The 13,525-nt window shown below is 44.4% G+C and overlaps 2 protein-coding genes across 3 annotated transcripts in view; both read right to left on the bottom strand.

Annotated features, from left to right (window-relative positions):
* Positions 1-4,082, bottom strand: part of enpp2 (ectonucleotide pyrophosphatase/phosphodiesterase 2) — a 79,815-nt gene extending 75,733 nt beyond the window's left edge. For both annotated transcript variants that reach the window (XM_076889682.1, XM_076889683.1), the window contains exons 1-2: positions 3,977-4,082; positions 3,198-3,303 (exon numbers count right to left, since the gene is read on the bottom strand). In XM_076889682.1, coding sequence (XP_076745797.1) covers positions 3,198-3,303; positions 3,977-3,994 — 124 coding nt within the window. In that variant the 5' untranslated portion in view covers positions 3,995-4,082. The remainder of the gene's footprint in view (positions 1-3,197; positions 3,304-3,976) is intronic.
* Positions 4,083-4,543: 461 nt separating this feature from the next.
* Positions 4,544-13,525, bottom strand: part of taf2 (TAF2 RNA polymerase II, TATA box binding protein (TBP)-associated factor) — a 38,344-nt gene continuing 29,362 nt past the window's right edge. The window contains exons 25-27 of the mRNA XM_014410738.3: positions 11,584-11,748; positions 11,005-11,107; positions 4,544-9,063 (exon numbers count right to left, since the gene is read on the bottom strand). Of these exons, the coding sequence (XP_014266224.2) occupies positions 8,771-9,063; positions 11,005-11,107; positions 11,584-11,748 (561 nt within the window). The 3' untranslated portion in view covers positions 4,544-8,770. The remainder of the gene's footprint in view (positions 9,064-11,004; positions 11,108-11,583; positions 11,749-13,525) is intronic.

Below are 13,525 nucleotides of genomic sequence, written 5' to 3'. Positions count from 1 at the left end.
CAGACTGTTCTCTCTGCTGAGGTCAGGAAAGCGATTCCGCTCCCTGAAGAGCAACACAGAGAGACTGAGGAGGAGCTTCTTCCCGCAGGCGATACGGTCTCTCAATCACACCACCACACAGTACTGACCCACACATATGGTTCTTACACACACACTGGACTTTCTGGACTTTGGTTTTGCACAACACTGGTCACTATATTCTTCATTTCCAGTTAATACTTGTACAGCTGCTGTTATTGTGTATATATTTATTTATATTTAGATTTCTTCATACATTCTTATATAGTTCTATATTGTGTATTGTGTATTTTGTTGTACAGTTATTTTATTTTCAACTTTAATTTATATTTTATTCCTTCCTAGTTAAATTTACCCTTTTTAATTTTTCATATTTATTTCCTATCTTATTCATAGCCTTTTCCTTTTTTGTTCTCTTTAGGTCACGAGCAGTTGTCCAAGCATTTCACTACATATCGTACTGTGTATGACTGTGTACGTGACAAATAAAATTTGAATTTGAATTTGATTTGAATTTGATTTGAACGCTAACACTTTTCCACTCGATAAAAGTTAACGTGAAGGTTCCTGATGGTTAGAGACAAATGCAATCGCATGGCAGGATGCTGTAAACGGACCAAACTTCAGTCAGGAGAACAACTGAGACAATCCATCCACAATAGAAGGTTAGTGATTAATATACTGCAACAACATGGGAATAGAGCAGCTGTGATAGAATTCAACATTAATGAATCAATGGTACAGAAGTGGAGGAAGCAAGAAGAATGAGTTTAATAAAGTTTGATTTATCTGACTGCTTTGTTTTGCTTAATGTGCCTTATAATCCCGTGCACCTTATAGATAAGATAAGATACCTTTATTAGTCCCACGAGTGGGAAATTTCATTATGGTCCGAAAAATACGTATTTGACTTTTTTATTTGGCACACTGCAGTTTAATGTTGCAAAGCACCTCTTTTTAACTTCAGTGGATATTATACATGGTTATGCTCAGGACATGTCAGCCCATTTCTACTGGAACTGTCAGCAAGGAATTTGCATTTGCACTGTTAAATTTTTATAAAGCTTTAATGCACATAAAAAACAGCTGCTTGTTTAAGTGAAAATAAATGGATGATGATGATAGAGTTGTGTTTTGTCTCGCGTCAATTATATCGTCAGTTATATCGTTATCGTAAATTTTCAAATATATATCGTGATAAATATTTTTGACCATATCGCCCTGCTCTAATTCAGAATGAGAGATTCTGAAGTGTGATGGAAAAACTGGTAATTACAAGAATGGAAAGGCAAATAGAGATCACAAAACGTCCACAGTTCCTTCCAGATCCAGATGAACACAGTGAACAAATTCAGTTTTTAATTTCTTCACAACATGCAGCCAATACACACACAGAAATCCCAGAAACGGCTGCAGCCGTCGCAGACTGCGACAGTCTACGGTGCAGTGCAGCAGAAGTCTGTGTTTGAGAATCTGGGACTGAAAATGAGCTCTGAAGCTCTTAATGTTGACTTAATGCAGAGCAGCACAAACACACTCCCTCCCTCACCACCTCACAGGGTCACACTGATCGTTGTAACAACCACCAACACACGCTCAGTCCGTCCATTTCATATGCACCGGCAGACACAACCCACTCAGGCTGCTTTCGTTTAGTGTTTGGAGATGTCACTCCTGTCGATGGCTGGGCGACTCATTGCACCTGAGACTCACACAGATTTACAGTGTTTCAACAAAACAGAAAAAAAACAACCTTGTGTCTTGGACGTGGAGCAGAAAGTTAGGTATGTCCTCCCTACACGTGGCCAAGACATATTCAAGCATATCCAAAACACACTTCACATTCCCCGTGCTGAGCCACTCTGGCAGCTAAATGAAAGCGTCTAATGCTGTTTCTCGTGTTTGTGCTGCTGGACTTGAGTAAAACTGGGTTGTTTCACATGAGCTTGATGCTCCAAAGTAACACACTGCAGTTCTTCTCAGTTGCCGTACACCAGAAAACTGATTTTTCTATTAAGAAATCTTTCTTGTAAAAGACAAACTGAGAAAAATGTCACAACCTGCCTTGAAATTGCCCATTTTGTCAAAACACCTTCAGCAATCTTAAAGAAAATCACTTCAATAAGCAGCAACTACAGCAATGAAGAAGAAATTTGGCTTTTGGCATTTTAACTTGATAAAGAAATAAAAACTTTGCTGATCTATTTGGTCTTTGACTTTCTGTTTGTGTAATAAATACTACCACACATAAAGTTCTCGCATTAGGTCTGAGTCGAGTTTTGGCAGCTGCCATGTCTTTTCTGCTAAAGTTAGAAGTGATCATGTTTGAAGAGCACAGTTATGAAAGCTCAGCTGTTGCAACTTGACTTCTGTTTCAAAAAATCTGTAGACGTACGGAGTGTGTTTCAAAAAAGTTAAAAATGGACATCAGTGACTTGACCCTGCATTCTATCTGAAGGCCACCAGATGGCGATAGCCATGATAGCAAAAAGGCTCGTGGTCCTATGGAAGATTGTGGGCAGACAGCTTTTTTAGTTGACCTCTGTAAACACTTTACTGCTGAGTTTATGGTCTCAGTCACTGGTTTCAGTTTGCACTGAATGACGAATAAAGTCTGTTTCATAAATCTGGATCACGCTGTTTTAAAACTGACGAGCTCACCGGACAACAAGGAGTCACACCCTTCCCATCACATCAGATTTTTTTTATACCAAGACAGTAACAGTGAAAATGCTTCATGACGAGACTTCACAGACATGTCAACAGTAGCTACATCCATCTTTTTATACAGTCGGCCGCCTTATGTTTAAACCTTCTGTGTGCGTGGAGTGGCCAACCAGAACAAAGTGGGCTTAAAGGGAGGTTACCTAAAGCAGCTTGTTTCATAACAGAGTAAATTGAGGCAGATAAATGTGGATTAATTTGACCTACAATAATAAATATTTTGGATAAAATATGGAGGTGGGACCTATATCAGAATAGGTCCCCGTTAAACATGAAAATCTAATTTTCTGTTTGTCAAAATGACTTCATTTTGATACCACCAACCACTAAGTATCATAAAACACCATAACTTGGGAAAACAAAACTCATATCTACATGCATGAGTTCTTATTTTTATAGCACCATACAGTCCACACAGACATCAGCGGTCGGTGTAGTTACAGCAGCGTACTCACTTTCTGTCCTGGCCGAGGTCCCGTCTTCTCCTGAGCGTTTGGGCCGATCATACACAAAACCCCAACACATGTCAGCCCCGCACAGGACTGACAGGGTCCACACAAGCTGAGGACACAAAGTACCGACATCAGTCATTCATACAGTCTACAGGCTGCATCTTCCAGTGGTGCTCAAGCTGGGATTTAAGAGTTACTCTTCTGCTACAGATATTCATGGCAGCCTACATTCACACTCCACCTGCAGTGCTCCGCCTGAGATCTTAGTGAAAGGGTCATGAGGTTTATTCATCAGCGAGCAAACAGTGCAGTGGAACAGCAACATGTCACGTATTTGACTTCAAGCACTTTTCATTTGCAAACCCCGTTTTCACCATTGACTGACTTGTTTGCACTGGCTGCTCATAAACGAGCTTCAGAAGTTTGTGATGCATGAAAGCTTTATTTGAGCTGGTGTAACACAAACTGCAGGTTTCCCCCGTGACCTGCGAACACCGCGGGGTGCTGAGCTCAAAGTGGAGAGAGACCACCCCTCAGCTGCATCACAATCGCCTGATAGTTTGACAGATCTGTGACCTTTCGGAAATGACAGAAGAGTCCACAATTGTTCTGCAAATGCTCATCAGCAGGGAGGACACCGGGGTGTAGAGGTTCCACGCAGAATAACGCAAACTACCAAGAAACACGCGGTCTAACGCGTCACTGCACGGGGATTTACGCACAAAACATGCAGATTTTTCGGAAGTCAGCTGCAGTTAAAACTCTTGCACATGGACTCTTACCAGTTTGTGCAGCAACATGTTCCTCTGTGCGTCCTCGGTGTTGCACCGCGCTGTAGGTCCGTGAGTGACTGATGCTGACTCTCCACACCGAAGGACCACCGGAGAGGAGGACCGTTGAAGAGGAACAGCAGCGAGGGAGGGGGAGGTGACTGAAAGGAGCGGACAGGATTCTGATTGGTGCAGCTGTGGAGGAGGGCTCCGGGCTGAGACAGGAAACGTCTCCACAGCCACTGAGCTGCGGTTAGCTCCGACTGAGAGTATTTACTCACAGGACAGTAAGGTGCTTAAGAAACACGACAATTATTTTTATTTTTTACAGTGTATCAATAATCTCTATCTCTTGGCTGCCGACACTCGTCTATAGCCAAACCGCTTCTGTAAAAGTGAAACTTGACTAAAGTTCGGGCCCTGAAACTGATGCTGGGTCAGTTCCAAGATTTTTACTTGAAATTAGAAATGAATAAAATATACGCCGAAGCCTAAATTTAACCAAAAGTTCATTTATTAATTAATTTATGTTGTCGCGGTTCGAATTTTGAGGAAGAGACATACGACTGAAAGTCCATAGTGGGTCAACACAAATGATTTTATTAAAACACATACATGTGGTGAAAATGGGGTCTGCAAAACATCAGGCTCCATCTCCCGCCTGACAATAGGTGGGTGTGATATTTATACTTATGATGACCAGTAACTCCGTCACCGCAGATGAAAAACAACATGCCTGTTCCAGTAATTCTATGTCAGATATTCTTAAACAGAACAGTTCCTCTCTCAGTTCCTCCACCGCCGCCCAGACGCATCCTGTTATTACACTTTTCGACTTAGACAACACTTGCAATCAGTTTACCCAGACAGGCTATGTGTCTGTGTCGTTAATCTAAGTGCATGACCTCCCTCTAGGTCATCTGTTACCAGGCAAACTCCAGTGCAGCAGGCTGCTAAATGCACACAGGCAACATGTAGTAAATTATACTGTAAACATGTAGGCAACCTTTCAATAGCTGAACTTTGCTCCATTGATCGGCCAGACATCACGCTGCCCGTAGCTTCAAACCATTAATTAACTTAACCGAGCTTCAACCCTTTAATTATGCAATATGTGTGTAACATGATTACAGTTGCACCTGCAATGAAAGATTATGTGCTTATGCTAACACCTGAAATACAGACTTTAATATAACCTCACCAGTTTCAATAAATGTGTCAATGAAATGATAACAATGATAAATCATAAATGATGCAACAATAATAATAAGGATTATGAATAGTAACAGTAAAATAATATTTCATCTCGACAATGTCAACACTCGCTTCAAGGTGCTTTACATGGTGAGGTAGAGGGCTTACGTCCATCTTGCAAACCGCTTTTCAGAGATCTTTGCTCACTTCCAAAGAAATGAACAGTCTCTAAATTTTAAAGTAGTTTCCTTTAAATGGAGAGAGAATGTCAACCACAAATCCAGAAAAAGCGCATTATGTTAAAGTAATGATTTGCATGTTCATCCATCCATCCATCTTCATCCGCTTTATCCGAGGCCGGGTCGCGGGGGCAGCAGCCTAAGCAAAGAGGCCCAGACCTCCCTCTCCCCATCCACCTCCTCCAGCTTATCCGGGGGAATACCAAGGCGTTCCCAGGCCAGCCGAGAGATTTAATCTCTCCAGCGTGTCCTGGGTCTGCCCCGGGGCCTCCTCCCGGTGGGACATGCCTGGAACACCTCACCCAGGAGGCGCCCAGGAGGCATCCTTGTCAGATGCCCGAACCACCTCAGCTGGCTCCTTTCGATGTGGAGCAGCAGCTGCTCTACTCTGAGCCCCTCCCGGATGGCCGAACTTCTCACCCTATCTCTAAGGGAGAGGCCAGCCACCCTTCGGAGGAAGCTCATTTCTGCCGCTTGTATCCGCGATCTCGTTCTTTCGATCACTACCCACAGCTCGTGGCCATAGGTGAGGGTAGGGACGTAGATCGACCGGTAAATTGAGAGCTTCGCTTTTACACTCAGCTCCCTCTTCACCACGACGGACCGGTGCAGCGTCCGCATTACTGCAGCTGCAGCCCCAATCCGTCTGTCGATCTCCGGCTCCCTTCTCCCATCACTCGCGAACAAGACCCCGAGATACTTGAACTCCTCCACTTGGGGCAGGAACTCATGTTTGCATGTCATTGAGTGAAATAAGTATTTGGTCCTCCGGCAAAACAACACTAACAACACTAACAACTCTTATTGGCAAGCACAGGTTTGCACACATCTCAGGGGGGATTTTGTTCCACTCTACAGAAAATCTTAATCCTTTAGGTTTCTTGGCTGCTGCTTGGCAACTTCAATTCAGTTTTGTTTATATAGCACCAAATCACAGCAACAGTTGCCTCAAGGTGCTTTATGTTGTAATGTAAAGACCCCACAGTGCTACAAAGAAAACCCCCAACAGACGAGCCCCTTCAAGCGAGCACATGACTTGAACTCAAAGCTTCCCTCTACAGTTTTCTGCAGGACTGAGATCTGGAGAGTCTGGAGCCACTCCGTGACCTTAATGTGCTTCTTTGACCACTCGGAAATATTTTTATGTCACTGCTAAGCTGGAAGAACCATTCAAGGCCCATCTTCAGTGTTCTGGCTAAGGGATCGTGGTTTTACGATACACAAGTCCCATCTCTTATCCCCTACAGGGCAACATGAAGTTGTCCTGTGTCCTTAACAGAGAAACAGTCTCAAAGCGTAATGTTTCCACCTCCATGCTTTACTGTGGAGGTGGTGTTTTTGGGATATACTCAGCATTTCTGTTCCTCCAAACACGATGATGCCAAAGAGGTCTGTTTGGTTTCATGTTCCCACAACACTTTCTCCTCTGAATCACATTGTCACGGTCCTGGGTCGTTTCACCCAGCGTTTTGTGTTTAGTATTATTCTTTTATGTTCTAGTTTATTCTGATGTTGGTATCCTGTGTCCTCCCCCGGTGCTCTGTTCGTGTCCCTGACTTTGTCCTGTTTTACTCTGAGGGTCTGTCTCTGTTGTGTCTAATCAGGTTCAGCTGTGTCCTCCTTCAGTGTGTCATTCCCCTCTCTCTCCCTGCATATTATGATTTCAGCTTTACTAGTTTTTTCCAGTTCAGGTTTATCTTAGTTCCTGTCCTCGCCACCTCCGTTGTATTATCTTTATCTGTATTATCGCCTCATGTAAATCAAAGCTCACCCCTCACGTCTATGTCAGTCCCTGCATTTCGGTCCTTTTTTTCACAACACCATACACGACTGCTGCTGCAGCTGCGACACACGTTCACTGGTGAACGTAAGATGAGCCTGCGCACCTGCCTCCTCAACAAGCTCCTCTGGTGCAGTTAGTCTGATTCACCACATTTCTCATGATCGTCCTCACACGAGGCAAGATCTTGTAGAAAGCCCCAGACCGAGGCTGATTGATGGTCACTTAACATTTCTTCCATTTCTGAATAACTGCTCCATTATTATGTCAGTCATCTCACCTGCTCATCGAGCTTTTTTGCTGATGGCATCGTAGCTCATTTCAGCCTCCTGCAGGTCTACGATCTTATCCCGACCTCCAGCTCTTTGGTCCTACCGACGGTGGAGGAGAGGTTGGAATGGCAGAAACTGACTGGACTGGTGCCTTATACACATATCAAGCTGAGATCGGGAATAGCTCTAAGTGATTGCTTGTAATGTGTGTGCAACACAGGCGCACAGACCTGGGGAGGAACAAATCCTTATTTCACTCAGTGACATGCAAAACAGTTCAGAACAAAGTCTTTTTTCTTGATGCTTGGCTGATATTCTGGCTCCATTCAAATAAAACTACAATAAAAAATTACACTGATCTCTTACAAAAGTTCATCTTGTAGTTGGTACGCTCTACATTGTGCTGCAGCCCATTTGCATTTTACAGGTTTTGGACTCGTACAACTGTCATTAACTCAATGAAAACACTACAATCCCATCAAGGGAATTTCCAACCTCCTGACAGGCTGAGGAGGAGGCTTCCCACAAACATTCACATGTACACAATGAGGAAAGAACGGCAACATTTGAAGAGTGACACAATCTTTTTCTTTTATTGTTGGATTTCGGCATGGTGAGGTGAACCAGAAGATACAAAAACCGTTTTTGATGACAGAGGGCTCAGCTGTTTATCTAAATGCTGAATGACTTCTGTTCTTCTCATTGGTTAAAACCACCTAATCAAAGCTAAGACATGATGCCAGAGTAAACCCAGCCACGAACGCTGTTTAATGCAGTTACAACGTCTGTGGATACCAAAACATATGCAATTAGGAAGCAAAGTATAAAACACACACGCGCGCGCGCACACTACTCGAGTTTCAGTGGTGCAGTGCAGTGAAATCCATCAGTTTAATGTCTCTGCACGCCGTCCATGCAGAATCCACAACACGAGCCGTCACGTCTCCCCTCAGCAGACGCTGAATGCTGGGATTGAGCTGTGGGGTGAGGCTGTTTGTGGAGAGAGGTGTGTGTGGTTGCACGCCCCACACAGCCTGGAAGTGGTGTACGTGTGTGTGGTGTAAGGACACAGGGAGGTCTCGGGAGGGTTTACCTGGATGACATCACAGCCTCAGTGGAAGTTTCCCCGGTGTCTGTGCCGAGGACTTCGGTTCTGAGGCTTACACTGCAACAGCAGAGTTCCTGTTCATAATACTACTGAGGAATCAATGTTGAGTCCAGACATGGAAGCAACGGAGGCAAGTGTGCTGTTGCATGCCACATGCAAGCCGTTAACCCAGCCGGCGCCAACAGCAGCTGGAGAGCGCCAGCCTCTGGACGCTCAGTCGGACAGAGAGGGCGAGCGCAGCGACCTGCCGCTGGCCGGGCTGTTGCTGTAGGTGTGCGAGTTGTCCCGGTCCTTCTCCTTGTCCTTGCTCTCATGTTTGTGCTTGTGCTTGTGCTTGTGCTTATGCTTCTTCTTCTTCTTCTTATGCTCATGGTGATGGTGGTGGTGATGGTGGCCGTGGTCGCCTCCATGCTTAGAGGATGAGGAGGTGGTCTCTTTGGGGAAAGATGGCACGGGTGTGGCAGGCATGGACAGCAGAGCCTGTTCAACAGATGATGGCTCTTTACCTGAGATGAGAAAGACAAGTGTCAGATTTAAAGCTGGGGTGTGTCAAAGGCCTGTTCGTTGCCACGCTCTGATAGCTGGCTACCTTTCTTTGGTCAGGTAGAGCCACTCGTGCATCACTAGCAATACAGCGAAAAGCAGGTTTCTTTTAAAAACAGTGCAGTCAGGCAAACGTGATAACCACTACACGACAGAAACTGCTGTCGGTCTTACGTGCTGCACAATAATATTTAGTGTTTACTGTTATATTCACATAGATCATCGCGATGATGTTGTTTATTATGTTGCTCTTTTTTTTGCTCGTTTTCTCTTTTTTCTTTCTCAACAGCTGATCCAGGTGATCGATATTTGTGTTTTTTTGTCAGTTTGTTTTGTTGGTTTTTGTTTTTTGCCCTTTATCACCGTCCCTCTTCCCCGCTCTTTTTCTTTCCCTCTTTCTTTCTCCCAGTCATGTCTGTCCCGTGTGGAGCAAGTGAAAATAAGATAAACAATAAAAGGTGAATCAAACAGACCAATACAGCGAGGCTGGGATGGTCCATTTGGTAAAGTAAATCCGGCATCTTTCTTCGCCTTTAGACAATAATTCTGATGACAAAAGAGCCAAACGGGACAGACGGGAAAAAAGAAGAAGAAGAAAAACGTGCAGTCAGTGCTGTGTGCATAGCCCCAAATACACAACAGTGCTTTGACAGTTTTCCTACTGCCGCCATCTTTGGTAACTCGAGGCTGCTGTGGCTGCTTCAAAATCTGAGTTGAGTTACCAGTTTAAAATTCTGACTGGGAACCTGCAAATATTGACCTCATTTGTTACTCACTCCAAGTTTATTTGCAGAGCAAGTTTACTTTCTACAGAAACCCAAAAAGGTCAGGTTTCTGCAGGTTTCTATTCCCTGGCTGGACTCAACCCAAACCAGTGGCCCGAGCTCCCCTTTAGGTTCAGATTAAGGCTCTTCAGCCATCAGTGGATGTGTTTAATAATGCCCCAGATGTCCTGTCGAGGTGGCTCTTCTATGTTCTGCCATGTGTTTATGGAGCGGCTGTTTGGTTCCTCCAGTGTAGAGGGATGAACAGTGAAGGCTTCTACTGCTTGGGTTTGGATTTTGACCCAGGTATCATCCATGTAGCTGTACCAGTGGTTAGGCTCTGTCCCTTTGAAGAGCCCAGAGCTTCACTTTCCACTTCCTCCTTGTGAAGCTTGGCTACAATGGGTGATACTGGAGATCCTGTGGCACAGGCATGTTTTTATCTGGATTCAGCATAACGTTGCAGACCTTGTTGGAGAAGTTAGTGGAGTGTTTGATGTGATGGGGTGTGTTGCCCACAAGTGAAGCTAGGCTGGTGTTTGCAGAAAGTTGTAGGTGGCTGAGTTTATATTGCTAACGATGGCTCTGAGTGGAACTCCACAAGGGTTGAAATACCTGGTACTCTTCACCGTGTTAGAAATAACGAAGCCTCGTGGATGCGAGGGGAAACGTCTTCAAGACATTTAAGGAAGTCCAGTCACTCTTTCCAAGCACCTTAGCCTCCTATTCACTTTGTGTTTATACACCACTGCATTTATAATCATTAGTTATTATTAATCGCCCTCACCCCTGACCAGCTGAGGTACTGGTGCGCCTCACTGAGCCTGGTTTTGCTGGTTTCTTCTTGTTGTCAAGTGCTTGCTTGTAGGATGTAACGTGAATGTAATGTCCTCTACAGTGGTGTGTGTGTGTGTTCCTGTCTAGCTATCTTTGTGAGGACCAAAATCTGCATTCTGCTATACTTGTGAGAACCAACAGTCACTTGTGAGGACACACAACCCGGGCCGCACAAGTTTGAAGCCTTTTTGAGGCTCAAAATGTGGTTTTAGTGTCAGCGTTACAATTAGGTTATGTTTAGGTTTAGGGTTAGGCATTCGGCAGTGTGTGTGTGTGTGTGTGTGTGTGTGTGTGTGTGTGTACCAGGTGTAGAAGGTCTCTCCAGCAGATTTAGGTGATGGTGAATGAAGGCCTGACTGTCATGAACAGTTTCCATGTCAATGTCTTCATCTTCCATAGTGTTGAACTACAACAGAGCAGAACTTATTTAGAGATAGTGAATCGTTCAGTTTCAATGAAAGCAGTTTTTATGGATCATAATGCTTTTGTGAGCCACTATAAAGAGGAGACGTTTCTTAACGTGTTATTCCAGATTTCAGTGGAACAGCCCATCGAGTATAAACTGCACAACAGTTTTGTTTAACAGACTTGACATGTTGGAAAGTTTTACTGTGAACAGAGACATTGTTAAGCAGTTTTGTTTTTCAGATTTGGTGGACAGCTTAACAGAGGTATAAAGCATCAGCAGTTGTCCAGCTGATCTGAAGTTACTACGGCTACAGTAGTGATGGCTTCTTGTTTAAATGTCCTGCATCACCACTATCACCTGCCGTCACCATCAAGAGACGTTGGTGTTTGGTGCAGATTATATTGTTCTTTTCTGTTTAGTGTTTTAAAAATATGGGTGATGAATTTTCCTTTAGTGTGTCATTAGCGTCTTACTCTGATCTTGTAGCGTGCTCCCCTTCCATCATCATCCTGCTGCTGCAGTACCTGTCCTGGCTCTGGAGGAGATCCCAGTGGGGTGTCAGCCTTCCTCTTCAGGCCCTGAGGGGGCTGGCCTACGCCACACACACCCAGTGAGACAGGATCTGGCTCGTCGTCCACCTGACAGACACAAAGAAAGAAATCAGAATGAGCAGCAGCTCCAGCTCTGACAGCAGGACAGGGCAGTAAAGTAGCTACAGCAATAGAATACACACTTTATTAGAGAACTGTTATAATTGCTATTAACATTTAAGCTAAATCAGCTCACCAAGTATCACAAATAGCAAATCCAGCTACACAAGGACTTGAAACTTGGTTGAAAATGAGCAGTTATGATTAGATTGAAGCATCTATGGGCCTCTGCCTGTGCATACATACCTAGCTCACATTACTGTTAGAGTCCACGTGTTTTTCAACACTGCCACTGTCCATCCAACAGTACGTGACTACAACAAGTACAGCTGAGTGGGAGCTAAGCAGTCCTACAATGCTACCACGTCAGGGCTTTAGTGCTAACTGCTTTGGCTGATGCTAGCTTGCACACAGAGGTTGAGCATTTGAAATGTGTCTCCAGTTCACTTTAGCCCTGCAGAGGCGATTTTGGAGTGTGAGGCTTTTATTTAAAAAGATTAACACCGTCTTAAAATGTAACATGTGCACGTTTCGCCATACTCGCTTTTCCAACGGTCATTTTAAGGTGTGGGGCCAACGTGTTGGTAGAAAAACTGGGGTTAAGGGCAGTGAAGAGGACCGAGTCCTAAAATTCTGGGCACTTCATGTTAAACAGAGTCATGACACACTTTACATGGTTTCAATCATATCTTTGAGAACCTGCAGACTTCTGAGTGTGCGCTGCAGTTAGCGTGTGTAATGGAGTGGTTCAATCAACCGCCGCAGAGATTTTGATCATGAACAAACAAGCAGAAGGCTGTTCTGTTTGGTGATTCTGGCTGACGCAGTGACGATGGGGTACAGCCAAATACTGCTGGCAGCATTATCCTGTAGTAGCCATAATTACACAGGGTCCAACCAAAAATAATACCGCTTTTATGAGGCAGCTTCTACGTGTGCGCCGTGTGAACGTTTCAGTGTGGCACACGTAAATCAAAAACGACTGAAGGAAAAGAAACGACCGCCGAGCAGTTAGTTGCTGACATCACCGCTGGAGTTAAAAACGAGTGAAACCCGACACGATAACTCATCACACCGTCGTAAGGCTGCTGGAGACACTTAAACCGCCAACATTTACTCCGCTCCAAGTTCAACTTAAGTTCTCAGGTTGGTCTTTGGACGCCTCGTCGTCTGTTTGGGAGCCATGCTTCAGAATATTCACTCACTCTCATCCTTAAGACACCAGTGTGCAGTGACCCGAGGTTTGTCACGCTGTGTGTTATCCTGCTGGAAACAGCTGTCAGAACATGGTACATAAAGACAGTGTGGGCATAAAGGATTTGGACATGGTCAGCAACAATACTCGAGTACGCTTGGGTGTTGAAACGATGCTCAGCTGGTACTACGGGAGAAGAAAGTGCCTGTACCGTGGTTATAAAGCAGGATGGATCCATGTTTTCTGATCCTACTATCTAACTGTCAAAGCAGAAACTCAAACCAAGCAACATTCCTCCAGTTCATCGGGGATCTGCTGTAGAGGATTACAGTCAGTGATCAAACGGTATGAGTGCTGAGCAACAGCTGCTTGGTTTAGGGGTCTGACAGAAAACTGTCCAGTCAGACACGTGGAAGTGGGAAGTTATTTATCGCCGTCTTTTATCAACCAGACCAAAAGTGATCGGTTTCATGTCGTTGTGGTGATGAGAGGATTATAAACTGCAGTTATTATGCTTGATAGAAATAGGTCTTCACAGCCTCCTGCCAACATGGAATAATAAACAAACTC

Source organism: Maylandia zebra, linkage group LG11 (assembly GCF_041146795.1).
Source record: "Maylandia zebra isolate NMK-2024a linkage group LG11, Mzebra_GT3a, whole genome shotgun sequence".
NCBI classification, from domain to species: domain Eukaryota; kingdom Metazoa; phylum Chordata; class Actinopteri; order Cichliformes; family Cichlidae; genus Maylandia; species Maylandia zebra.
This window is presented reverse-complemented; position numbering and strand designations above follow the sequence as displayed.